The sequence below is a fragment of the Bos mutus genome, chromosome 10, assembly GCF_027580195.1.
Source record: "Bos mutus isolate GX-2022 chromosome 10, NWIPB_WYAK_1.1, whole genome shotgun sequence".
Classification (NCBI taxonomy): domain Eukaryota; kingdom Metazoa; phylum Chordata; class Mammalia; order Artiodactyla; family Bovidae; genus Bos; species Bos mutus.
The window spans coordinates 82,394,030-82,420,829 of NC_091626.1; the positions used below are offsets into that span (position 1 = coordinate 82,394,030).

At 40.6% G+C, this 26,800-nt stretch overlaps 2 protein-coding genes across 6 annotated transcripts in view; both read right to left on the reverse strand.

Moving 5' to 3' along the window:
• CHD8 (chromodomain helicase DNA binding protein 8) overlaps positions 1–5,535 on the reverse strand; it is a 58,430-nt gene extending 52,895 nt beyond the window's left edge. For 2 of the 5 annotated variants that reach the window (XM_005900554.2, XM_070378322.1), the window contains exon 1: positions 5,425–5,534. The gene's annotated coding sequence lies outside the window, so the exon portion shown is untranslated. Of the gene's footprint in view, positions 1–4,322; positions 4,338–5,424 lie in introns of those variants that run through there. The other 3 variants (XM_070378325.1, XM_070378326.1, XM_070378324.1) reach the window with 3 other exon arrangements.
• A 2,217-nt stretch (positions 5,536–7,752) lies between these two features.
• On the reverse strand, positions 7,753–26,718 carry RAB2B (RAB2B, member RAS oncogene family). The gene is made up of 8 exons (XM_005900552.3): positions 26,486–26,718; positions 26,196–26,267; positions 23,702–23,769; positions 15,019–15,101; positions 14,715–14,807; positions 10,706–10,817; positions 10,024–10,092; positions 7,753–9,382 (listed from the first exon to the last, which is right to left on the reverse strand). The coding sequence occupies exons 1-8, from the start codon at positions 26,529–26,531 to the stop codon at positions 9,275–9,277; spliced, it is 651 nt and encodes a 216-aa protein (XP_005900614.1). The 5' UTR covers positions 26,532–26,718; the 3' UTR covers positions 7,753–9,274.
• Positions 26,719–26,800: the final 82 nt, after the last annotated feature.

Consider the following 26,800-nt stretch of genomic DNA (forward strand, 5'->3'; position numbering starts at 1 on the left):
GAGCTGACCTGCTAAGCAGAATGGTGGGATACTAAAGTAGATGCAAAAGTTTCATAATCAGAATAGCCGGACTGCTGGGCAGGATAAAAAGACCCGCAACCACTGTGCTGAGAAAGCAGGATAACACTTTAACCTCAAAACCTCAGAACAGACTTCAACCAGCATGGGTGGCTAGGGCAACATGCAGGTAATTCAGTTAATCATTTTGTGTGTTTATAGGAATGATGCTGGTATCTATCTGAGTACTTTGCTTACTTCACAGTGCTGCCTGTGGGAACTTACCAGTTCTGCAACTGACTAGGCTGTTCCTCAGGAGCTCACAGGCCCCTAGTCCCAGGCGCCTCAAATTTTAACTCCCATGACTTTCAGGAGAGCAGTGAATGGAAGTGACCATTACCCACATATATATTTAAGACCTCATGGAAAAGGTGCCCCCACCAAGAGGTACACCCGAGAAACAGGCAAAAGCATGTTGCCCTAGCCACCCATGGGGCTGAACGGAAGCAATGAAGAATAAAACACCGGAAGTTCAGTGTTTATGCAACTTGGCAGCCCCTATTCAAAAATTCAAAAAATCGCGCTTGTCATAAAGTTTACTTTGATGGATGAGTATCTGATACACATCTGATATCTGTAATAGGACATGAAAAATCACAGAATAAGTGAAATATGATTTCATGTTCCATTACAAAACACTATTATGACTTGGTTCTAAGTAGGCTGCCAAATTACCGAAATCACTGTTTTTTTCCTAGAACCAATCAAAAATAAATTCCTGTATCACTAATGGGACCATGTACCTCTGAATACCCACGTCACTTAAGAATAATTCCCAAAGATATGTTGTATCCCCAAATTATGTAGTGGAAGAGAAAATGGAGGTGGGATATTCCAAAGGTTTTTATAAAGACCATGAGAGACAATTTGAGAAATCTGAAAGACTTTACAGCTCTTGAATACCCTTCCTCTCAGATGAAATTAAGAATTCAACTAATATATATTCTTTTACAAAAAGTTACTGACATAGTTTAAGGAGAATTACAAAACAAAACAAAAAGTATTCCAGTGTTAGTACTGGAATACTGGGCTATTACCAAACAAATCAGAACTATCAGATTTAGGGTGCTGACATACATGGGGAGAAAAAAGCACAGTTCTATTAGTATCTAGTAATTTGGTTATTATTTAGTAATTTTAAAAGTCTGTCATTTAATTACCTTTTTAAAATTTTAAAAAACAAAAAAAGCCTGGAAATACTGAATAAAAACAAACAAAACACAACGACTTTCTCTGGAAATGTACTGAGGGAATAAAATCAGGAATGCTTCATTCTTTCAATGACAAAGCCAATCTTTTAAAAATTATGCATAAAGGTGGTCTTCCCTAGTGGCTCAATGAATACTCTGCCTGCAATGCAGGAGACCCGGGTTCAATCTCTGGGTTGGGAAGATTCCACTAGAGACAGAAATGGCAACCCACTCCAGTATTCTTGCCTGTAAAATCCCATGGGCAGAGGAGCTGGGCAGGCTACAGTCCACAGGATTGCAGTCAGACAGGACTGAAGCGACTTAGCACATGTACGCGTGCGCACACACACAAAGGTATGTAATATTTAAAATCCTCGGTTTGGTTTTGCAATTTTTTGTACTTTTATTTGACTATGTTCTGAAAATTCTTTTCAAACAAACTAATGAGAATATACTTGAAATATACCTCGAATGTCATCTAGGCTCTGGAACCTACACTGTCCCATTGCTTGGAGTTCATTCCTGGATTCATCCCTGCTAAAGGTGCATGAAAAGTAACTAACTATCTGTGCCAGTCTTTCTGCTAGATTTTTCATTATCATGTAACATATAGAGGAATAAATAATATATGTTACATTATCATGTAACATATACAGAAATTAAGTGCTTTATTTAAAAAAAAAAACTTCTCCTGCAGGATCTGAAGGCAACAATTACATACTTTAAAGTTAACTTACAGGGCCTCCCAGGCGGTGCAGTGGTAAAGAATCCATCTGCAGCGCAGGAGATGTGGGTTGGATCCGTGGGTTGGGAAGATCCCCTGGAGGAGGAAATGGCAACCCACCCCAGTATTCTTGCCTGGAGAATCCCATGGACAGAGGAGCCTAGCGGGGGACAGTCCATGGGGTCACAAAGAGTTGGACACGACTGGGCACACATGCAAAGTACAGCAGAGTAGACTATTTTGCTTCATGTAACATTCAATAACCAAGAGTTTAGTGAAGGGTAGAAAGTGATGGGTAATAAAACGGCAAAAGAAATTGTTACCGCCTGAACAGCTTAATGAGAAATCTCAGAGAGTAACATACTCTGTAGTTTAAATTTAAAATATCCAATAACTACAAAGAGGTGGACTTATTTTGCAACATAGAGAAACAATGAAACATTTAAAGACAATATGAATTAGTCAGAAAAAGCAAAACAAACAAAGAAAAAAAGCTAAACTACAACTTCATTTAAGAACCAACACAAAACAAAACAGAAGTTAAGGTTGGGAGAAGGGGATCCAGGATAATTCAAAATTTAATAAATGGTTAAACAAAGCTTTAGGCAATAGTAAACAGTTTACACAACAGCAATGCTACATAGAAATACAACTGTTACTTGGGTGCCATGCTGTGCTTAGTTGCTCAGTCCTGTCCAACTCTTTGCAACCTTATGGACTGTCGCCCACCAGGCTCCTCTGTCTATGGGGATTCTCCAGGCAAGCATACTGGAGTGGGTTGCCATGCCCTCCTCCAGGGGATCTTCCCAACCCAGGGACTGAACCCAGGTCTCCCCAACTGCAGGTGGATTCTTTACCATCTGAGCCAGGGAAGTCCATGAATACTGGAGTGGGTAGTCTATTCCTTCCCCAGGGGATCTTCCCAACCCAGGGATCGAACCAGTGTCTCCTGCGTTGCAGGTGGATTCTTTACCAGCTGAGCTACCAGGGAAGCCAAGTTATTTGGGTACCAGAAACCAAAGGAACCCCTCTTGAAAGTCAGGGTCTCTTTGCATTCTTAAATGGTCTCAAGACAGATGCGAAAAGGGACAATGTCAGTGAGTCAAAATAAAAGGCAAAGTGAACAAAATTATAACAGAAGGATAAAAGGAAGACCACCTGCTCTGTGAGAAAAAGAACAATTAATTAAAGAGGAGATGAGTAGGTTCTGAAATGATAGTTTACCAATGAATTGAATGCTAAAAGTAAAAGAGTAAATACTAAGTTGGTTATAGTAGGTGCAAGGGTAGGTCAAGCAAAGACCTGCGGATCAGGGACCAGTTCAAATATAACTCCAGAAGTGGAGTCACTTCTAAGGCTGAGGGTGGAGGGTCCAGAACAATATTATCTTGTTTATCCTTCAGTTATTAGGCTAAACGTAAGCTCAGAGATAGCTTAACCTTTGCAGGACTGTAGACAAACAGTATCTTCAAAGCATTTAGCATTCATCTGAATGAATATCAAATCTCATTCTTTCAGAAAGCAAGTACAGAGCTTGAAACCCACAAATTAATAAAGTGTTAGCTTTGCTCAGAAAAACCTCACCCTTTTCAAAGACGACATGTACAATGGTTTCTTTTAAAGATCAATTCCCTTCACCACCCTACCTTACCTACCAGAAACTTGACCCTTCTAATAGTAAGTGGCAAATTTTTCCTGTTACAACTAAAACTCTGCAGCGGTGGTTACCACAATGCCAAGATTCTTTCACCCCATCACCCAGCAGGTGCTGCAGAGAAGACTGTCCCGGGAAATACAAGATCTGTGTTTCCTGGTGATTCACAACCAGCTCAGCAGATTTCTATTTCTATCATTTCTATCCATGTCTAAACGGATTTTGTCAATTTGGGAAATGACATACTCAAAAGGCCAGAGGCACACGATAGATCAAACATGAGGAAAGCAAGAACTCTATGTCACTAACCATGCACTGTTTCATCAAATCTCTTATCCTAATCCATTACTCCTTTGCTACTGCAGTTTTAAACCTTCCCCGAAGCCTGTCTTTACACACATGTACCTTCTCTTTGGCCAACGTCCTTCATTTTGCCTTGCAGACCCACTGGCACACCACTCTTACCACCTGTCTCTTTAAATGAAAAACGTCGTTTTCCTTATCATAACTCTTCTTTTCCTTTAAGGGGTGAGATAATCCAAAATATTTGGAATGAGAAACTTCCCATGTTCTCGCCCTAAGAGGTGGACCACAGTTTGTTCTGAAACCTATTTGTTGATCAATACAAAAGAAATTCCTAAGCAGAAGACATATCTAATGGACTAACAAGAGAATACTATTCAAATCACAAACTCACCTTCTAGTAACTAACGTGCCCCACAGTGGATAGGACCTCACCTGATGCTAAGGATAACAGGCAGAGAATCTCCGGCTGACCTGATAGGTTCAGAACAACATGAAGAGTAAACAAGCTGTGGATGCTAGGCGATGGTAGGATGCAGTAGACAGAAAACGCAGCTCCTCTGGTGTTTGGGGCATTCCACTATGTCTATTCTTTAAAAGAAAAAGACATCAAGTTCTCAGTCTTCCACTTCTGGCTCACTGTTCTCAGTCATTGAAAAGAGATTGGTCCACCAAACATCTATATACCACTATTCACCTCTTCCTTGAAGATCTTAATCATTTAGGACTGCCCCTTAAAAGGTAGGAGCTGCTGCATTTGCACAGCTGCCGCAAAGGCAGGGAAATTTCCTGCGACACTGGAGACAGGTAAATAAAGAAACTGCTTTCGCTCCGAGGAAGGGGGAGGGGTCTTCTACCACTGAAGAGTTTACATAATGCAACAGAAAACCAGTGAGCTCTGCGGACCTGTCAATGGAGATGCAAAGCTAGAGCTCCTCTCTTCCAACCACCTCTAAACACTGTCCAAAAGCCTGCTCCGCTCTCCCAAAGTTCCACAGAAATTACACCTAATAATGTAAAACAATCGCACATGCTCACCTCATGCTCTCCTAACCACCTTTATTGCTAAAATACACACACACAAAACCCAAACCCCAAACTCCCACTTCTGAGTCCAAAGTATGGAGTAACCAAACGGAGCCGCGGAGTTTTCCCTCTGAAGGAGCAAGGAGAAAACGGATTTGCCTCAAATCTACACGATGCCCAGTAATGCAATGACAAGGCCTAGAAACTTCACAGGGGCCGGGGCAGCCGCGTTCGCGGCTCAGCCCGGCTTGGGCCCTGCGGGCCGGCAGCCGCCCTCTCCCCCGGCCTCTCACAAAGGAGAATGGTTCAGTCCGGAGCATCACCCAGCACCTGATCCCGCACAACTGGGGGAAGGACAGAGGGCGGGGAAGCGAGGAGGAGGATGAGTTATGAAAACCAATCTAAGAGCCGCAGCTTTTGCAAAGACTCTTGGACCAGCACTGAGCAGCGGGCGTGTGCTGAGAGCCTACCTGAACAAGTCCCGGCGCTTCCTTTCCAGCCAGCGTTTCAACTCACCCTTTCGGAGAACAAGGCGCCTTCCGGCGGAGCATGGCCAGCCCTCGCCTCAATCTAGCTTGCTAGTAGTCCATGCTCCCTTGCTCCGCCCACCTACGCTCCCACCCGCCAATGGCAGGGCCAACGCCCCGCCTCTTCCAGCAGGGTAATGTGAGCTCCATCCAGGAAGTCTCTTGAGGATGGGAGGTCCTAAAAGGCTGAGGCAACCACACATATGCCTGATTGAAAATAAAATCTGGCGGTACCTTGTCTCTGACCGCTCTCCGTTCACGGGCTTTCGGATCTCTCCGCATCCTTCTTTTCTTGACCCCCGCCGTTGGGGGCGCTCTAAACTAGAACATTTAGTTACCTGTTTCTGGGAAGCCATCTTGGATCGGGCTGGTGCCTTTCGGGCCGGGAGGAGGGAGTGCTTAAGGAATCTAAAGCCCTTTTCGGCGTCCTGTCCGACTGCTTAGGTACAGCCCCAACGTACTCTCCTTTACGTAATCAGAGTACCCCTCAGTCACGATGGGGAATAAACCTGGAATAATGCTGAGTGTGCCTGGAGGCAGCCCCCACCCTCTCTCATACAAGTGAAGCGATCTTAACCAAATCAAAGAAGCAAAAATTAATTCTTGAAGTGAGTGTATTTTCTGAGTTCCTGGGATAATCCTTTAGAAATGTCTCAATCCTCAGGATATCAGCATAACATCAGCATAGGTTATGCATCTATTCTAGATGCTTCTAAACCTTATGTTTCGCTCGCAAGTTTTCCAGTGTTCTGACTTTGACAGTACAGAGTACTGCTAGTCAGTTGGAAATGAACAAAATTCAGTAAAGAATTTCAACTTAAAAAAAAAGAAAAGGCCTCAATTCATCAATAGACCCAAACTATTTGTGAATATGGATAGAGCAAATGATGTCTTAGAGGTGAAATTATATGCAAGGAGGGCATTACGAGACTGCCTTAGAAATATTGGCTGCAGAGTAATTTCCCAATGATAGTGTTTAAATTGTTATGGAAATAATTTTACAGTAGATGAAATCCTCTTGCCCTCAATGAGAAAGATTTACCCATGTTTTCTAGTTTAACTCTACTGCTATTAAAATTTGCTACAGTAAGTTTTTAATTTTTTGGAAATCCTGAGTGAAGGGTGTCTTTCCCTATCATTAAAGGAATTTCTCAAGAAGTAACATTGCATGGTCACACATAGTAGGAGCTCAGAGACCTAAAGGAGTCATGTGAGTCAACATTTTATCACAGAAGACTTGGCCAAGTACATTTCTCTGTATATTGAACAAAATCTGTTGGCCAAATTCTTCCTTGGCTACCACTGTTATATCAAATTTGATGTTAGTATTAGGGCTTACCAGAACAATGTGTAAATGCATATACAGATATGATCTTAATTATAGTTTCTAGAATGAGAACCTATTATCCTTCTGCTTTTTTGGTACAAAATAAACCTACTATCAAAGGAACCAGTTATTAGGCACAGACAGAAAGGGGAATGGGTATCCCTGCCATATGCAATGACCTATAAATAGTAATGACTTAGACTGCTATAAGTAGTATATTTCCAAGGGTCCTGGGCTTCAAAAATCAACCAACACTCATATTATCTTATAACCAGTATTCTTCACATGGGGGTGGGAGATGCATTTTCTGTAACTTCTCATGACCATTTCATTCAGAACATCAGCAGTGATCAACAAAGGTCATAAATTTGCCCAGATACTCTCATTTCTTATGCTTAAAACTGATGAAATACCTGAGTATAGAAGGTTATGAGTGGTTTTTGGATAATATGGGATTATCAATTCAAGAGATACTCCATTTGAATTGTTTACCATGTTAAAAAAAAAAAGATGCACTCCAAAAGCAGCAGCTCTAGACAGAATGATGTTCTGATCAATGTTCTGATTCATCCTGATCGCTAAAGGTTTCTTTGACTGATAGAGGAAAACTCCTGTACAGAAACCATAAAGTTTTATTTACTTTACTTCTGTCTCTGGTGTGAGTGGACTAGCCAAATTCAACAGCTTTAATCCTTTTTGAAATGAGGTAGGAGTTTTCAAAAACCAAACCAAACCAAACCTTAATCAAAGTAATACTCCATATGCCTTCCAACTTCCTGTGGTACAGTGTGAACTAATACTACTGCTACTGGGGGCAGAATCCAGTATAAAATGAATGTATCTCAAGAAGGCTTCTTCCAATTCCTTTGATACAATTCCCTAGAAGAAGAGTATCTACTTATGTTTGGGATACAATCAGAAATGACACATGAAATGTGAGCAGCTTGGATACATGCATATATTTAATAATGAAACAATTTATCGACAACCAAAAAAAAAGAGGAAAAAAATTCACAAGACCGCAGTGCTGTGGAAGAAAATGAGACATCAGTACAGCAACTGACCCAGAAGGCTGCACGGTAAGTACAGCAAAGACAGACTTGACTAGGATAGTATTGTATGCTCTTCAAATGGAGATGTATCCACTTATTTGACTGCTTGGAAGCAGGCAGCTTTATTGTATGCTGCATGGAATGGAGGCAAAGAGCCAGGGAAAGCAGAGAGAGGAGAAGGAGAAGAGCAATAAAGAATTCAGGGTAAGCAGATGGAATAGACTGAGATAGAATTACAAAGAGATGACTGTAAGGCTTTTTGTTTCCTCTGCAGCCTAAAATAAACCTGTTCCAAGTCTTTGTCAGTCAAATTCAGTGATCACATGAGTAGCACTAGGCACTGCGAAGGAATGGTGGAGGAAGTGGTTTACAAAAGTGAAAGCATACCAGGGGTTCCTGCTCTCAGGGAGCTTACAACCTCAGGGAGACAGGTTCCACACACAAAGCTACTATAAAACATATTTACAAAGTAACATAAATACAAATAAATATACATATGAATAAACAATATATGAAAGCTAAAAGGTACTGTGTCAATAATTGTTCAGAAGTCCCTAGGTCAAAGAAGGCTTTCTGAAGGAAAAAAATGTGGACTTTGAGTATAACAGTAGTGTATAGTAGGGCATGTGCAAAGGCATAGGAGTGGAAGCAAAATGTCATGTACAGTAGGCAGATTAGCTTGATAGAAAGTCTAAATAGGTCTCCTTAAGAAGTGAGTGGGATAAAACAGTAAGAGTCTATTTGGTGAAAGACACTGACTTACCAATGTTAGGTCTGGTCCCTAAAACAAAACAAACAGGGAAAGATGTTTTCTTTAGGTAATGATAATAAGTGGCTACAAGGCTAGGACCAACTCTACTACTCTCAAAAGTTGTGTAGTTACTCTGAAACAGAGAAACTAGAAATGGGATGGAGGAGAAGTGTTCATCATCCTTGAGCAGTTCAACTAGAAGGAACTGCCTTCTGCAACAATTCTTATGTAGTGGCAAGTGAAAAACCTCAATGAAATCCCTAAACTGAGGACATAAAACCCAAAGGGCAGCCAGATCCCAGTCATCTCAAGGGCTCAAGCAGAACATCCTAGACCTTGTTACTAATTCTTGGTGGGGAGTAGATTGTGTCTGCTTATAAAAGAATTTATTTTTGAACTACCATGACAATCAGCTTTGATCCTAACATTTTACAAATTAAAACAGGAGAATGAAAAGAGCCCTAATCTATAGGGAACGCTCACGTCCCTGAAGAAGGACAGGTCAATAAGGGCCCAAATTCTCCCCTGGTCTTTAAGTGGAGAGGCAAAACATCACACCTTGAAAAGAGGCTTTTCTCAGCCAAAGCATGTAAGACCTCTTTCTTTAAGCCTATTGATCTGAAGCTGTTCCAGGAAGGAAAAAAAAGAGTCCAGGCCAGTTGTTCAGCAGCAGCCAGAGTCAGCCCCCATGTCATGAGAGCCCCGCTGGGAGGCACTGGGTCCCACTGGGGTTGAAATACACTGCTGGGGTCCAATCTTGATGCCATTTGCCTGTAAGAGAAAAGAGGCAATAGTTCCCACCTCAGTGTAAAAGTAAGTGGGAGAAAGGAGAGGGATAAAAGGAGAAATCATTAATTACAATTTCTAGAAGCAGGTATGGCCTTGGCAGGTAACCATGTGCCTTAGCCAGACTGCTGTGGAACAGTACTCTGTGATTGTGAAGATAAGGTGACCAGCTGTGGTATTATAGATCACTGGAAGTGGCTTCTGTGCCCAAGTGACTGTTATACTTAAGTTTCATAGCTATGTGCAGAATCAGGATGTGATTGGTAAGAGTAGGTAAAACAGAAGTGGCAGCATATTAGCATATAATTCATTTATTCCCCCCCAAATGTGCTTTATAGAAATGAGAAGCTAAGCAATTAAGAATCACACCTCCCTCATGCTTTGGAATAGTAAAAACCTGAGGTTGAGAAGAAAACCTCCCATAATGTATAAACCTTTTAGATCAGCAATTAATAATCTCTTTAAGCAGTCTGGGTCTCAGACTTGAGAAAAAAACAGACAAGCTATGCCAGTTCATATAGCTTCATATAGTATCATGTTAGACAGGAAGTGCTTATATTCTAGGAAGCATCCTGTCCTGTTTAAAACAAAGCAAAAGTAATTGTCAGCCCCTTACCCTATCTTACCTCATTGTGGACATCAAATAAACCCTGCTGGATCTTCCTATATATTTCTTTGGCTGTGTTAATGAAGGCCTGAAGGAGACATAAATCATAGCATTAGGCTCAAGTTTAGGTAGAGAAATTAGGAAAAGAGAATACAAATATTATGCCTATTTGGATTTCAAAAGTGAATTGGGAACCATTACGAGAATTGAGTAAAAATACACAAGGTCCTCCAAAGGCCCTGTAAAAGCCATTCCAAACAATTTCAAATAGAAAAAAAAGATTCTATGGTATTTTGGTATTGACGCAAGATGTACCTAGGGTTCCCAGATTGGCACACTCTGCAAATAAAGCAAACATGCTCTCTTCTGAGTCAGTTACTTAAGACAGATTCAACACCAGACTTAGGAATGACTAAGATGGAATTCATTAGTTCCTCAACTAAGATGATTTACAAATAACAGTAGTGTCAATCCACACTTACCAATTAATGTTACTTAATATAAAAGTAAAGCCTTAGGAATCAAGGAAAAACAAATGGAACAATTCCCTTAAAGGGAGATACGTGGTCACTATGACCACAAGACATCCTTTTCTTACCCATGTTTTAACAGAGGAGGAGAATTCTGAAGGAAAAAAAAGGGGGGACAAAGATAACGGTGTAATCTCTGAAAAGCTTTCCCTACTTTTTCCCAAATAGTACCTCCTCAACATTGCAGGCTGTTTTGGCTGAAGTTTCCATGAATATAAGTCCATGTTCCCGAGCAAAGGCTTCTCCTTCTTCTCTCTTCACATCCCTACGAGACTCTAAGTCACTGCAAGAGATTAATCATTAATTGGGGAGAAAACTAAAAAAAGATCCAAGTGCAAGAAGAAATTTATTCTAAAAGAATCCCACAGCTGTTTCAACTGCCAGTTAATCCATAAAGAATGCAGATCCTGAATGGTGTCCTCTTGTACAGGGTTACTGATTTCTGTAGCCTCTGGGAAAATATTCTTCAGATCAGATTCTTGACAGCTGCTGCACAGTTGAGGATAATGCCTTATCTCTTATTACAGAGAAAAGGGTTTATAAAAGGTTAGGCAAGCCCCATAGTTTCTCAAGGTCTATGCTGTAGTCTTCTCTTTTGAAGGAGATCCAGTTAAACCAAAGGAAAGAAGAGGAAAGGGAAATTCCAGTTACTGGGAAGTAGAAAAGTCATGGATGTCACATCGCATAGTGATAAGTATCTTCCTCATTACTGGAATCAAGCCACAAGAAGAGACAGCAAGGAATAAGGAAAACCCAGCTGCCTTAACTCACTATTATCATTATTAACATGTATAATAAACAGCAGCCTGCCACCAGGGAAATGAAGGATTCAGAGAAAATGATATGGGTAAAATTAGGTGATCCTGAGAACAGAGCCGAGGACTGAGGAAGAATAAAGTGGCATGGAAAAGACTTTATGAAACACAGGATTAAAGGATGCAGAATAAGATTATGGTGTACTGTCCAATTTTCATTTTTCAAACTGGAAATTTTCATTTGGGAGGATTCCAGTTTTTCACCATGAAAAGAAAAAATCCAGGAGTAAGTCCACTAGAGAACAAAACATCTGCAAAACGTATACTTATTTTTCATGAGCTGTGTGAAGACCAAGGAAGAACTAACCCGAAATGGCAACAGTCCTAAATCTGAACATCTAGCCCAGACATACCTCTGAGTTCCAGATCTGTTTGTCCATTTTCCTGTTCATTTCTACTCATGTGTAAAAGGCACCTCAGATATACATCAAAATGAAATATCATCTTTTCCCCCCAACCCAACTCTGTCCCACACCTCCACATGGCACAAGCCAAAAACCAAGGTTATTATTACCATTTTTTCCTTCTTCACACCAAATACCCAATTCACCCCAAAGCGAAGTACTTCCAAAATGTACCTTACAATCATCCTTTCTCTCTCTCTCCAGTGTCAATAACCTAGTCCAATCCACCACTTTCTCATTTGGACTGCTGCAGCTGAGATCCACATCAACCCTTGCTCCCCTCCAGATCTTTTAAAATCTGATCAAGCTACTTCCCTGCTTAAAACTCTTAAATGCTTCCTACTTGTTTAGAATAAAATCCAGACTCCTCACTCAGGTCTGTAAGTGCCACAAGATCTGGCTCCTGCCTTCTTTTCCAACCTCATCTTGTACCATTCCCCTTTGATTTAGTCTAACCACACCAGGTTCTTTCAACATTATAAACTTATCATCAAGCTTCTTCCCAGTTTAGAGCTTTCACAGAGTTTCTTAACCCCGTTTGACACCTTTTCAAAAACTTTGCCCAGTGAACTCTTGCCCATCCTTCAGATTCCAGTTTAAATTACAACTCTAAATCAACAGTAAGTACCCTGGGGCTTCCCTGGTAGTCCAGTGGTCCAATGCAGGGGACACTCGTTTGATCCTTGGTCTGGGAGGATCGCACATGCCTCAGAGCAGAGCAGCTAAGCCGGTGTGCCACAACTCCCGAATCCATTTGCCACAACTACTGAAGCCTGCATGCCTTAGAGCCCATGCTCCACAACAAGAGAAGCCACAAAATCGAGAAGCCTGCACACTGCAACTAGTGAGTAGCTCCCGCTCTCCAAAACTAGAGAAAGCCCACAAGCAGCAATAAGACCCCAGACTCCTTTGTTCATGGGATTCTCTAAGCAAGAACACTGGAGTGGGTAGCCATTCCCTTCAGGAGATCTTCCTGACCCCGGGATCAAACCCTGGCCTCCTGCATCCCAGGCGGATTCTTTACCATCTGAGTCACCAGAGAAGCCTAAATAAAATTATAAAAAATAAATAAGTATCCTGGTACTCTTTTTTATAGTGCCCTTTTTTTTCCCCTTCACTGCATTTATCATAATTTGTAAACAGATACAAATCATTTTATATTTAATATCTATGTCTCCACTAGACTGTGAACTCCATGGGAATGAGGGCAGGATTTTGTTTTCACCTTGCCCACTCAGGGTCTAGCACAATACCTAGGATGTAGTTAAGGTTTTTCACAAATTGGCTGAACCAATGAGTATAATCAGTCTGTGGCCACAGTTCTAGGTGCCACAGATTATTTTAAATACTCAAGGGAAACACAGCAACACTCAACATCAGAACACGACATAAATTGTTGTTGTTCAGTCGCTAAGTCAGAGCCGACTCTTTTGTGACCCCATGGACTGTAGCCTGCCAGGCTCCTCTGTTCATAGGATTTCCCAGGCAAAAACAATGGAAGGGGTTGCCATTTCCTTCTCCAGGGGATCTTCCCAACCCAGGGATAGAACCCGTGTCTCCTGCACTGGAAGGCGGATTCTTTACCATTGAGCCACCAGAGAAGCCCCCACATAAATACAAGCTTAATATAACTGGCAGTGTCAAAATCAGATCATGATAGATTCAACATTTGCACTTCTTTTTGAGGCTGCATTCTTGGCAGCTGCTGTGACAAAAAGCAAACACTGCACAAAAATCAATTTGCAACAGAAAAAAGAGTGGTAGTGTGCAGTGTTAACTCCAAGGTTTGACAAGCTGTGCTGTGCCTGACAGGCATACACAGGTCATTAGCAAGTAGTTACAGTTACTTAAGAATGAAATAATAAATTCTTTTTCTTTTAATTCATGTTTTCCGTTTTTCAAACAGTTACTCAGTTGCTATGACAAAAATACCTGCTACTTTGTTTAGACCTAACTATTTAATAACAAATCCATCAAGTATGTCTTTTGGCTTATGGGTGCCTTAGAAAATTCACTGAGAATAACAAATGTTGCTAAGGATGGGGAGAAACTGGAACACTTGTGCACTGAGAGTAGCAATGTTAAGTAGTGCAGCCACTAAGGAAAACCGTACAGCAGTACCTCCAAAAATTAAACAGAATTTCCATAAGATCCAGCAGTTCCACTTCTGGGCATATATCCTAAAGAACTGAAAGCAGGGACCTAAGCAGATCTTTGTACACCCATGCTGACCAGCAGCATTATTCACAACAGCCAAAAGTTAGAAGCAACCAAAGTGTACATCAATGGATAATAAAGAAAATGTGGTAAATACATCCAATGGATTACTATCTAACCTTAAAACAGAAGAAAATTCTGACACACGCTACAATATAGATAAACCTTGAGGATGTTATGCTAAACAAAAGCCAGGAACAAGAGGACAAATATTGTAAGATTCCTAAAGTAGTCAGAAGAGACAGAAAGTAGAATGGTTATTGCGAGGGGCTAGTGGGATGGGGATCTTCCCTGATGGCTCAGCAGTAAAGAATCCATCTGCAATGCAGGAGACGTGGTTTCAATCCCTGGGTTAGGAAGATCCTCTGGAGAGGGAAACGGCAACCCACTCCAGTATTCTTGTCTGGGAAATCCCACAGACAGAGGAGTCTGGCGGGCCACAGTCCATAGGGTCGCAAAAGAGTTAGATACAACTTAGTGACTAAACAACAATAGTGGGATGGGGAAGGTAAAATTAGTGTTCATGGGAACAGAGTTTCAGTTGGGGAAGATAAAAAAGTTCTGGAGATAAATGGTGGTGATAGTTGTATAACAATGTGAATGTACTCAATGCCACAGAACTGTACACTTAAAAATGGTTAAAATGGTAATGGACCTAAAAAAGTTTAGGTCCCAAATAATTCAATATCCAAAGAGTACCTAGATGACATCTAGTACTTATTATTTATACAAATAAAATTTTACCTCTTGTTCCCAATCAGCATGATAACCATGTTGGAACTAGAGTGCTGCCGGGCATCCTCTAACCATGAGGTCAAGTGATTGAAGGTTTCACGCCTACAGCAGAAAAATTTCAAAAGTGGGTCAGAGGCCCATTTCAAAACGCCAAAGCAATTCCAAATGCATAAGAAAAGGGGGAAACTTATATGTATAAAGAAAAATATAAAACAGGCAATTCCTCTTTAGCATTCTTACTAGATTCGGTGGATTAAAAAGATTTTGAGAACAGAGGAAAGAGTCTCCCTCTCACGCAGCAGACGTGCCTCACCTTGTAATGTCATACACCAGCAGTGCGCCGGCTGCTCCTCTGTAGTAGGAACGGGTGATAGAACGGAAGGATTCTTGTCCAGCCTTTTCCATCAACATGGCAACAGCAAAAAAAATCCCAACAAAACCAGGTTATTTGCAGAGAAGTTACTTGATCAGATGCCACTTTAACACAAAGGAGTTAATTTTACAAAAGAACTTCTATTAAGAAAAGAGAATTGGCCAAAAGAAAACCTGAATGCCCAGGAAGAAGTCCAGGTGGGAAATCAATATCTTTCAGTGGGAGTACAATTGATATTTTGGGTGGGTCAATTCTTCCTGTGAGACTGTCCATTTAATTGCTGAATGTTTAGCATCCCTGGCTCCCTGTCACTGAATATATTTACCCTACAGTCAGTGTGACAAAGACATTTCCACACAATATCCCCTAGGAGAGAACTGGAAATAGAACTAGAAACTCAAAGAGTATTTTTCAGTCCCATATGATGTTGAACGTATCACCTTTGTTTTTTGTTTCTATTTTTGTTTCCACTCCTTTGTCTTAGAAAATTATCTTAGAATGCCAATGCTCTATATAATACAAGTTTCATTCCAATGGATCAACGAAGAAAATTAGATACAAAGCACTTAAATTAGGCATATACTAACTGACCTTTAGTGACTGATAAAGGCAGGACAGGGCTTCCCGGATGGTGCTAATGGTAAAGAACCCTTCTGCCACTGAAGGAGACTTAAGAGACGTGGGTTTGATCCCTGAATTGGGAAGATCCCCTGGAGGAGGGCATGAAAATCCACTCCAGTATTCTTGCCTGGAGAATCCGATGGACAGAGGAGCCTGGTGGGCTACAGTCCACAGGGTCACAAAGCGTTGGACATGACGAGTGACTTAGCACACACATCCGCAAAAGCAGGACTGCCAAGATGTCCCTTACTGGGATCCTGTCATAGCAAATAGGAATAACGACTAGGGAAAGCAGTCCAGGGCCCAGAACAGAGCTGTCCTAAAACAAATTCAAGTTTATTCTCTACTTTCATTTCCAATGGGGGCCAAGATTTAAGATTTATTTATAATTGAGCAATTTACTATGCCCCCATATACAGGATACTTTTGCTTTCTTGATGGAATAGGTTTTGGGGGAGGATAGGTTTCATCAAAGGAAACAAAATTATCTAAATATGAATTCCCTGGGCATTGACTCTATTCTATCAGAAAAGTTTTCACATTCTTGAAATTGCTTATCCTTCTGTCCCTACATAAAGATTTGGATGGGAGACTATTGTTCTTAAAGATAGGGAAACTAAGATCTGGACATGGGAAAATAAATAGATTTTACACAATATACCAATACCCAGGTGTGGATGTGACTGGTGATAGAAACAAGGTCCGATGCTATAAAGAGCAATATTGCACAGGAACCTGGAATGTCAGGTCCATGAATCAAGGCAAATTGGAAGTGGTCACACAGGAGATGGCAAGAGTGAACGTCGACATTCTAGGAATCAGCGAACTAAAATGGACCGGAATGGGTGAATTTAAATCAGATGACCATTATATCTACTACTGTGGGCAGGAATCCCTTAGAAGAAATGGAGTAGCCATCATGGTCAAGAAAAGAGTCCAAAATGCAGTACTTGGATACAATCTCAAAAACGACAGAATGATCTCTGTTCATTTCCAAGGCAAACCATTCAATATCACAGTAATCCAAGTCTATGCCCCAACCAGTAACGCTGAAGAAGCTGAAGTTGAACGGAAGTATTCTATGAAGACCTACAAGACCTTTTAGAACTAACACCCAAAAAAGATGTCCTTTTCACTATAGGGGACTGGAATGCAAAAGTAGGAAGTCAAGAAACACCTGGAGTAACAGGCAAATTTGGCCTTGGAATACGGAATGAAGCAGGGCAAAGGCTAATAGGGTATTGCCAAGAGAACGCACTGGTCATACCAAACACCCTCTTCCAACAACACAAAAGAAGACTCTACAAATGGACATCACCAGATGGTCAACACCGAAATCAGACTGATTATATTCTTTGCAGCCAAAGATGGAGAAGCTCTATACAGTCAGCAAAAACAAGACCAGGAGCTGACTGTGGCTCAGATCGTGAGCTCCTTATTGCCAAATTCAGACTTAAGTTGAAGAAAGTAGGGAAAACCACTAGACCATTCAGGTATGACCTAAATCAAATCCCTTATGATTATACAGTGGAAGTGAGAAATAGATTTAAGGGACTAGATCTGATAGAGTGCCTGATGAACTATGGACCGAGGTTTGTGACACTGTACAGGAGACAGGGATCAAGACCATCCCCATGAAAAAGAAATGCAAAAAAGCAAAATGGCTGTCTGGGGAGGCCTTACAAGAAGCTGTGGAAAGAAGAGAAGCGAAAAGCAAAGGAGAAAAGGAAGGATATAAGCATCTGAATGCAGAGTTCCAAAGAATGGCAAGAAGAGATAAGAAAGCCTTCCTCAGTGATCAATGCAAAGAAATTGCATTGATCTAGAGATCTCTTCAAGAAAATCAGAGATACCAAGGGAACATTTCATGCAAAGATGGGCTTGATAAAGGACAGAAACATTATGGACCTAAACAGAAGCAGAAGATATTAAGAAGAGGTGGCAAGAATACACAGAAGAACTGTACAAAAAAGATCTTCACAATCAAGATAATCACAATGGTATGATCACTCACCTAGAGCCAGACATCTGGAATGTGAAGTCAAGTGGGCCTTAGAAAGCATCATTATGAACAAAGCTAGTGGAGGTGACGGAATTCCAGTTGAGCTATTTCAAATCCTGGAAGATGATACTGTGTAAGTGCTGCACTCAATATGCCAGCAAATTTGGAAAACTCAGCAGTGGCCACAGGACTGGAAAAGGTCAGTTTTCATTCCAATTCCAAAGAAAGGCAATGCCAAAAAATACTCAAACTACTGCACAACTGCACTCATCTCACATGCTAGTAAAGTAATGCTCAAAATTCTCCAAGCCAGGCTTCAGCAATACGTGAACAGTGAACTTCCTGACGTTCAAGCTGCTTTTAGAAAAGGCAGAGGAACCAGAGATCAAATTGCCAACATCCGCTGGATCATGGAAAAAGCAAGAGAGCTCCAGAAAAACATCTATTTCTGCTTTATTGACTATGCCAAAGCCTTTGACTGTGTGGATCCCAATAAACTGTGGAAAATTCTGAAAGAGATAGGAATACCAGACCACCTGACCTGCCTCTTGAGAAACCTATATGCAGGTCAGGAAGCAACAGTTAGAACTGGACATGGAACAACAGATTGGTTCCAAATAGGAAAAGGAGTACGTCAAGGCTGTATACTGTCACTCTGCTTATTTAACTTCTATGCAGAGTACATCATGAGAAACGCTGGGCTGGAAGAAGCACAAGCTGGAATCAAGATCGCCGGGAGAAATATCAATAACCTCAGATATGCAGATGACACTGCCCTTATGGCAGAAAGTGAAGAGGAACTAAAAAGCCTCTTGATGAAAGTCAAAGAGGAGAGTGAAAAAGTTGGCTTAAAGCTCAACATTCAGAAAACAAAGATCTTGGCATCTGGTCCCATCACTTCATGGGAAATAGATGGGGAAACAGTGGAAACAGTGTCAGACTTTATTTTTGGAGGATCCAAAATCACTGCAGATGGTGACTGCAGCCATGAAATTAAAAGACGCTTACTCCTTGGAAGGAAAGTTATGACCAACCTAGATAGCATATTCAAAAGCAGAGACATTACTTTGCCAACAAAGTCCGTCTAGTCAAGGCTATGATTTTTCCAGTGGTCATGTATGGATGTGAGAGTTGGTCTGTGAAGAAAGCTAAGCGCCGAAGAATTGATGCTTTTGAACTGTGGTGTTGGAGAAGACTCTTGAGAGTCCCTTGGACTGCAAGGAGATCCAACCAGTCCATTCTGAAGGAGATCAGCCCTGGGATTTCTTTGGAAGGAATGATGCTAAAGCTGAAACTCCCGTACTTTGGCCACCTCATGCGAAGAGTTGACTCATTGGAAAAGACTCTGATGCTGGGAGGGATTGGGGGCAGGAGGAGAAGGGGACGACAGAGGATGAGATGGCTGGATGGCATCACCGACTCGATGGACATGAGTTTGAGTGAACTCCAGGAGTTGGTGATGGACAGGGAGGCCTGGTGTGCTGCGATTCATGGGGTTGCAAAGAGTCGGACACGACTGAGTGACTGAATGAACTGAACACAATATACCAAAGATAACATTCATGATACTAATAATTAACACAAATGTGAAAAATTAGGCTCAAAGGTCAGTTCAGTAACTGGCCAGAAGTTAAAAATTCTATAAACACCAAATCCATAATTTAAATGTAGGAGCTTAGTGTAATACTCCATAGCAAAAAAAGTCTGTTTTCTTAAACATTATGTCACATAATCTAAAGCCAGGTTTAAGGTAAGAAGACTGTTCTAGTACACTAGTTCTAGGTTACATTTCCAACAGTACAAGAATCTCTTACTACAACAATCATATAAGTGTCTTATTGCATACCTGTTAGAACATCAAAATCCAAAAGTAATTCTAAAGAACTCTGTTGGTAATATTAACCACACTTTAAGATCTAAAACATATTTTTTCCCTCTAAGAGATCACTTAAATTTTATTTTTTTCCCTAATAGTTTTATGTCTTAAATCATTTGATTCCTGGTTGGCTTCTAACTTACTTTTTTTCCTCCTCTGCTATGGTTGAAAGCCCTCTCCTTCCTCAAGTCCTTTCAAGAGCTAAAAGGGAAGTCTGAGGGAGGCCTGTGTGATGGTTGAATCAATAGAAGCATTTAACTTTTGCAAATGAAAACACTTCCAGTGCGCTATCACAAATGATTTTTGAAATCAAATCACTTTACTTCTTAATCTCAATCAATTTCCTGAACCAAAGTTTGTGAGGCAATAAGTTAGAAAGAGACTTCCCTGGTGGTCCAGTGGCTAAGACTCTGAGCTCCCAATGCAGGGGGCAAAGTTTGATCCCTGGCCAGGGAACTAGGTCCCACATATTGCAACTAAAGATCCTGCTGCTGCAACTAAGAGCCGGTGCAGTCAAATAAATGAATAAAAATAAATATTTTTTTTTAAAAAAGCTAGAAAGAGTGAGCCATTCAATTTGGGTTGATCTGCATTAGTCTGAGGTATTTGTCCATCTCCTGTTTTTAAAAAAATCAAGCAGCAAAGAATTAAGATGGAGATAAAGAGAATTAAGTTTTCTCATTTCCCCCAAAGGGAAGCATCACATTATATATAATTTCAAGATGTATAAAGTATCCATTCTTACAAAAGCAGACAGGCTCATTTCTTAAGAATCAAAATGCATTCCAAAGTAAGATGCAAATGAATCTGGGATATTTTTTTTTGGCCATGCTGCATGACTTATGGAATAGTAGTTCCTTGACCAGGGATCAAACCCTTATACTGCCCTTGCACTGAAAGCTAAGTCCTAACCACTGGACTGCTAGGAAATTCCTGAATTTTGGATTATTTAATCAATATATTTACCAAAGCAAACTCATATATATTTGGGTTATTTGAAACAAAAAGATGTGGCATTCAGAATTTGTAACTGTAACAGATGGAAGTGAAAGCTTCCCTGTCTCCTTGATTTCACTAGACCTCCTCTGACTTCTGTATGCAGGTCAAAAAGGAATAGTTAAAACCAGACATGGAACAACAGACTGGTTCCAAACTGGGCAAGAAGTATGTCAAGGCTATATATCGTCACCCATTTTATTTAACTTATATGCAGAGTACATCATGTGAAATGCCAGGCTGGATGAAGCACAAGCTGGAATCAAGATTTCCAGGAGAAATATCAATAACCTCAGATATGCAGACAACACCACTCTTACGGCAGAAAAGCAAAGAACTGACGAGTCTCTTGATGAAAGTCAAAGAGGACAGTGAAAAAGCTGGCTTAAAACTCAACATTCAAAAAACTAAGATCATGGCATCTGGTCCCATCACTTCATGGCAAGTAGATGGGGAGACAATGGAAACAGTGACAGACTTTATTTTCTTGGGCTTCAAAATCACTGCTTATGGTGATGGCAGCCATGAAATTAAAAGACGCTTGCTCCTTGCAAGAAAAGCTATGACCAACCTAGAAAGCATGTTAAAAAGCAGAGATATTACTTTGCCAGAATGAACTGAACACAATATACCAAAGATAGCATTCATGATACTAATAATTAACACAAATGTGAAAAATTAGGCTCAAAGGTCAGTTCAGTAACTGGCCAGAAGTTAAAAATTCTATAAACACCAAATCCATAATTTAAATGTAGGAGCTTAGTGTAATACTCCATAGCAAAAAAAGTCTGTTTTCTTAAACATTATGTCACATAATCTAAAGCCAGGTTTAAGGTAAGAAGACTGTTCTAGTACACTAGTTCTAGGTTACATTTCCAACAGTACAAGAATCTCTTACTACAACAATCATATAAGTGTCTTATTGCATACCTGTTAGAACATCAAAATCCAAAAGTAATTCTAAAGAACTCTGTTGGTAATATTAACCACACTTTAAGATCTAAAACATATTTTTTCCCTCTAAGAGATCACTTAAATTTTATTTTTTTCCCTAATAGTTTTATGTCTTAAATCATTTGATTCCTGGTTGGCTTCTAACTTACTTTTTTTCCTCCTCTGCTATGGTTGAAAGCCCTCTCCTTCCTCAAGTCCTTTCAAGAGCTAAAAGGGAAGTCTGAGGGAGGCCTGTGTGATGGTTGAATCAATAGAAGCATTTAACTTTTGCAAATGAAAACACTTCCAGTGCGCTATCACAAATGATTTTTGAAATCAAATCACTTTACTTCTTAATCTCAATCAATTTCCTGAACCAAAGTTTGTGAGGCAATAAGTTAGAAAGAGACTTCCCTGGTGGTCCAGTGGCTAAGACTCTGAGCTCCCAATGCAGGGGGCAAAGTTTGATCCCTGGCCAGGGAACTAGGTCCCACATATTGCAACTAAAGATCCTGCTGCTGCAACTAAGAGCAGTGCAGTCAAATAAATGAATAAAAATAAATATTTTTTAAAAAAAGCTAGAAAGAGTGAGCCATTCAATTTGGGTTGATCTGCATTAGTCTGAGGTATCTTTGTCCATCTCCTGTTTTTAAAAAAAATCCGAAGCAGCAAAGAATTAAGATGGAGATAAAGAGAATTAAGTTTTCTCATTTCCCCCAAAGGGAAGCATCACATTATATATAATTTCAAGATGTATAAAGTATCCATTCTTACAAAAGCAGACAGGCTCATTTCTTAAGAATCAAAATGCATTCCAAAGTAAGATGCAAATGAATCTGGGATATTTTTTTTTGGCCATGCTGCATGACTTATGGAATAGTAGTTCCTTGACCAGGGATCAAACCCTTATACTGCCCTTGCACTGAAAGCGCCAAGTCCTAACCACTGGACTGCTAGGAAATTCCTGAATTTTGGATTATTTAATCAATATATTTACCAAAGCAAACTCATATATATTTGGGTTATTTGAAACAAAAAGATGTGGCATTCAGAATTTGTAACTGTAACAGATGGAAGTGAAAGCTTCCCTGTCTCCTTGATTTCACTAGACCTCCTCTGACTTCTGTATGCAGGTCAAAAAGGAATAGTTAAAACCAGACATGGAACAACAGACTGGTTCCAAACTGGGCAAGAAGTATGTCAAGGCTATATATCGTCACCCATTTTATTTAACTTATATGCAGAGTACATCATGTGAAATGCCAGGCTGGATGAAGCACAAGCTGGAATCAAGATTTCCAGGAGAAATATCAATAACCTCAGATATGCAGACAACACCACTCTTACGGCAGAAAAGCAAAAGAACTGGTGAGTCTCTTGATGAAAGTCAAAGAGGACAGTGAAAAAGCTGGCTTAAAACTCAACATTCAAAAAACTAAGATCATGGCATCTGGTCCCATCACTTCATGGCAAGTAGATGGGGAGACAATGGAAACAGTGACAGACTTTATTTTCTTGGGCTTCAAAATCACTGCTTATGGTGATGGCAGCCATGAAATTAAAAGACGCTTGCTCCTTGCAAGAAAAGCTATGACCAACCTAGAAAGCATGTTAAAAAGCAGAGATATTACTTTGCCAATAAAGGTCCATCTAGTTAAAGCTATGGTTTTTCTAATAGTCATGTATGGATCTGAGAGTTGGACTATAAAAAGCTAAGTGCTGAAGAATTGATGCTTTTGAACTGTGGTGTTGGAGAAGACTGTTGAGAGTCCCTTGGATTGCAAGGAGATCCAACCAGTCCATCCTAAAGGAAATCAGTCCTGAATACTCACTGGGAGGACTGATGCTGAAGCTGAAGCTCCAATACTTTTGTCACCTGATGCGAAGAACTGACTCATTGGAAAAGATCCTGATGGTGGGAAAGATTAAGGCAGGAGGAGAAGGGGATGACAGAGGATGAGATGGTTGGACGGCATCACTGACTCGATGGACATGAGTTTGAGTAGGTTCCAGCTATTGGTGATGGACAGGGAAGCCTGACGTGCTGCAGTCCATGGGGTCGCAAAGAGTTGGACATGACTGAGCGACTGAACTGAACTCTGACCTCCATCCTTAGCTCCTCCGTCATAGCCCTTTATCCCTGCATCAGCCTTTACTGTTATATTTGGGACTAGAGTATTTTTGTTTTCTCTTACCGTATCCCAGATTTGCAGTTTGATTTGTTTTCCATCAATGTTGACCATACGGGCCCCAAACTCCACGCCTGTCAGTGAAAACCGAGAGAAAGAATGTAATTCTCATGAACAACAACCATGGTGACAAGAGGTTCATGCTTGTCCTCATTGTGCTAATGACTCATCCTCCGTACTTAGTGCCACTAAGCCCATTACAGTTCCCTATTTGCTCCAATTAATTTTGTGCTCCTTAAAGTTTTATCTTTTAGAATTAAAAACTGTGTTCCAGGTGACAACCACCTCAGGAATATAACTGAAAAGCATATATGGGCATAAAAATTAATTAAGAAATCAACTAGAAAAAGTGAATTAATTTTTAGAATTATTGTTTAATGCATAAATTTGAATAAGAAATGTTTAATTTGTAACTTTTTAAAAAACTTCTAAATTTTTGAAAATATTTCTTAATATTTTCCCAAAGTCACTCTCTAATCCTCTATATGAAACAATAAATACTTGCTTTTTGCAATTTTAGAATTTTTTTTAGAAAAGCACCTATCTAAGAATAGATTCTCAAGAATGAAACATTTCAGATCTCCAATAATTCCAAGAGTTCACCAGAAAACGGCATTCCTCACAGGGGTTTGGAAACAGATAGTCCGAATAAAGGGTTTAGTTTACCTGGCATTCAACTTCTATCAAGGTAATGTCAGGACAAAACTTAAAAATCAAAGATCACTTACATTAAAAATACTTGATTGTAAGTCAAACAATTCGATCCTATTTTCTATCTTTACACAGTACTTTACTCCAGGAATTCTGATCTGCAGGTAAGAAACAGTACTAATCTAGCTTCTGCTATTCAGGGGCCCCAGGCACAATATATCCAGAATCTCTCTCAATTCTATAAAGTTTTACAGTCAATAAGCAGATTTAAAAAATTGTTTCTTACTACTATAGACTGCATCATCAAGAATAATGACAGTTACTAAAAAAAAAAAGTCACTAATTTTTATGTTTTCTTTCTGGACAAGAGGAATGGAGTTTCAACGGTGAAGAATTAAAAAATACAACTTCTGTCCCCTTTTATGCAACTTCCTCTAATTATGAAGAAACGTTCATATTTTGTGCACATTTTATAGCCAACTGCCTTGTTTATCTTGGTATAGAAGACTGAATTCAGAAAGAAACAGGGCATATATTGGACTCTGGGGAAACTTGATTGATCACTTCATTCCACTACTTTGAAACCTGTCACTTGCTCCCTTTACCTTTAGGTGTGTCAAAACTTCATCTCTCCCCTTCCCCACCCCAGATGTTCTCTACTCTTACTTCTTGTCACTCTTCACTTTAGATTCCATGGTCAAGCCATATTAAATTACTTTCAGTTTTCCAGATTAGTCTGATCTCTGTTATTCCTGAGCCTTTGCACCTGTTTTTCCCTCTTGCCCTGATCACTTTTCTCTCATTTCCACAACCCCTTCACCTGGCTAGTTCCTGCTCATGCTTCCATTTTCAGCTTTTTCTGATAGATGTGGCAGCCTCTTATCCCCTTCTGCAACAGTGATTTATTCTTCAGTATCTGCCCCCAGCCTCACCTCACCTCCTCCACTGGAGCTTTCAATGTAGGCACGTTTGCCTTGTTAAGCACTGTATCACTTAGCACCTAGCACACTGTGGTTGTACACAATAGTCATTTACAAAAATATTTTCCTGTTGATACTAAATCCTTTTCTAACCACTTTAGTTATTTGGCTCTGAATAAGTACTGTGGGATCAGTAGTAGCTTCAGATTTCCATAATGTGGGACTTGGAAGTGGTGATATAGTAAGAATGGGAGCTAGGGATTTTATTCTGAAATGGCAATTGAATGCCAAGAAAGCTAGTGTTATGTATATAATCTTTATTTGGGTTGGAGTTACGGAGATTATGGGGAAAGGGTTGTTCAAACTCAGCAGGTCGTCCCACATCACAAATTTGTGGAAGATGTTCACATTTCCCACAATTACCAAAGTGTTTTTGAAACTCATGATTATCATATCTTTTCTTTAAAACAAAAGTTACCAGTTTCATGTACCTTTTATTCTAGGTCTGAGATGGCTCTTCCATTTGCTTCCTCCTCTCCAACACACACACAAAATCTATATGGTAGTGATTACTTTGAAAAAGTAATGAGGTTCACACTAATTTACCGCAGAGTAAGGCGAGTTTTTGAATTAACAGTACGTTTTCGTAGGATTTTACATAAACATACAAATCACATTTGTTAAAAAAAAAATCCTAAGGCAACTAATCCATACCTCATGGTCATCTCTAAATCTAGTCACCTTTCAATTACTTACTCCCCATTACACTACTGCCCATTTCTCAGCATTTAGTCATTCTTCACTTAACATAACTTTGGACTAACCCAAAAATAGGAAGACGTAACTTTTCTACTTAGAACACTAAAGCTGCTAACTTTCTATTTTAGTCAGATTTCATAATCTATTCTAGGAGAGGTATATGCGCTTACCTATTGTGAGGTCGTGGACAGGTTGGAACCGCTTGTCTGTAAACTGCAAGAGGAGACATGACTTCCCCACACCTGAAAGAAGACGCGTGCGTTAGGAGTTAGGCAGCGAGAACAGATCAGTGTCGGGGCGTCCAGGACTGGGAAGGGGAGCCCCGAGCCCCGCCCCCGGCGGCCCGCCCCGCCCCCGCTTCACTTAATCGCCCAGCCCACTAAATGAGCCCCGCCCCCAAGCCCCGACTTGGATGTTTCGGATCCCCGCCCCAGCTTGAGGATTGTCGCCCGCGGGTTACCTGTGTCTCCGATGATGATGTACTTGAAGAGATAAGCATAAGTCATGGTCCCTTTTCCTCTGGATTCCGGGTCCGCCCGACTTCTACAGCCACTTACCTCCGGCCTCTCTAGCCGCTCAATCTATCGACCTCCGGCCCCTCTAGCCCAGTTAACGTCTCTATTGCTCTCCCTCGAAATCCCGTTTCGGTCGGAGCGACTGTAATACCCAGATACCACCTCCGGGGACGCCTCTAACACTCCTACATGCCATTATCCCACCAAGCTCCAGGAGGCGATAGCTAGCCTGTCAGTCCGCTCGGCCTTCCCGGGCCTGA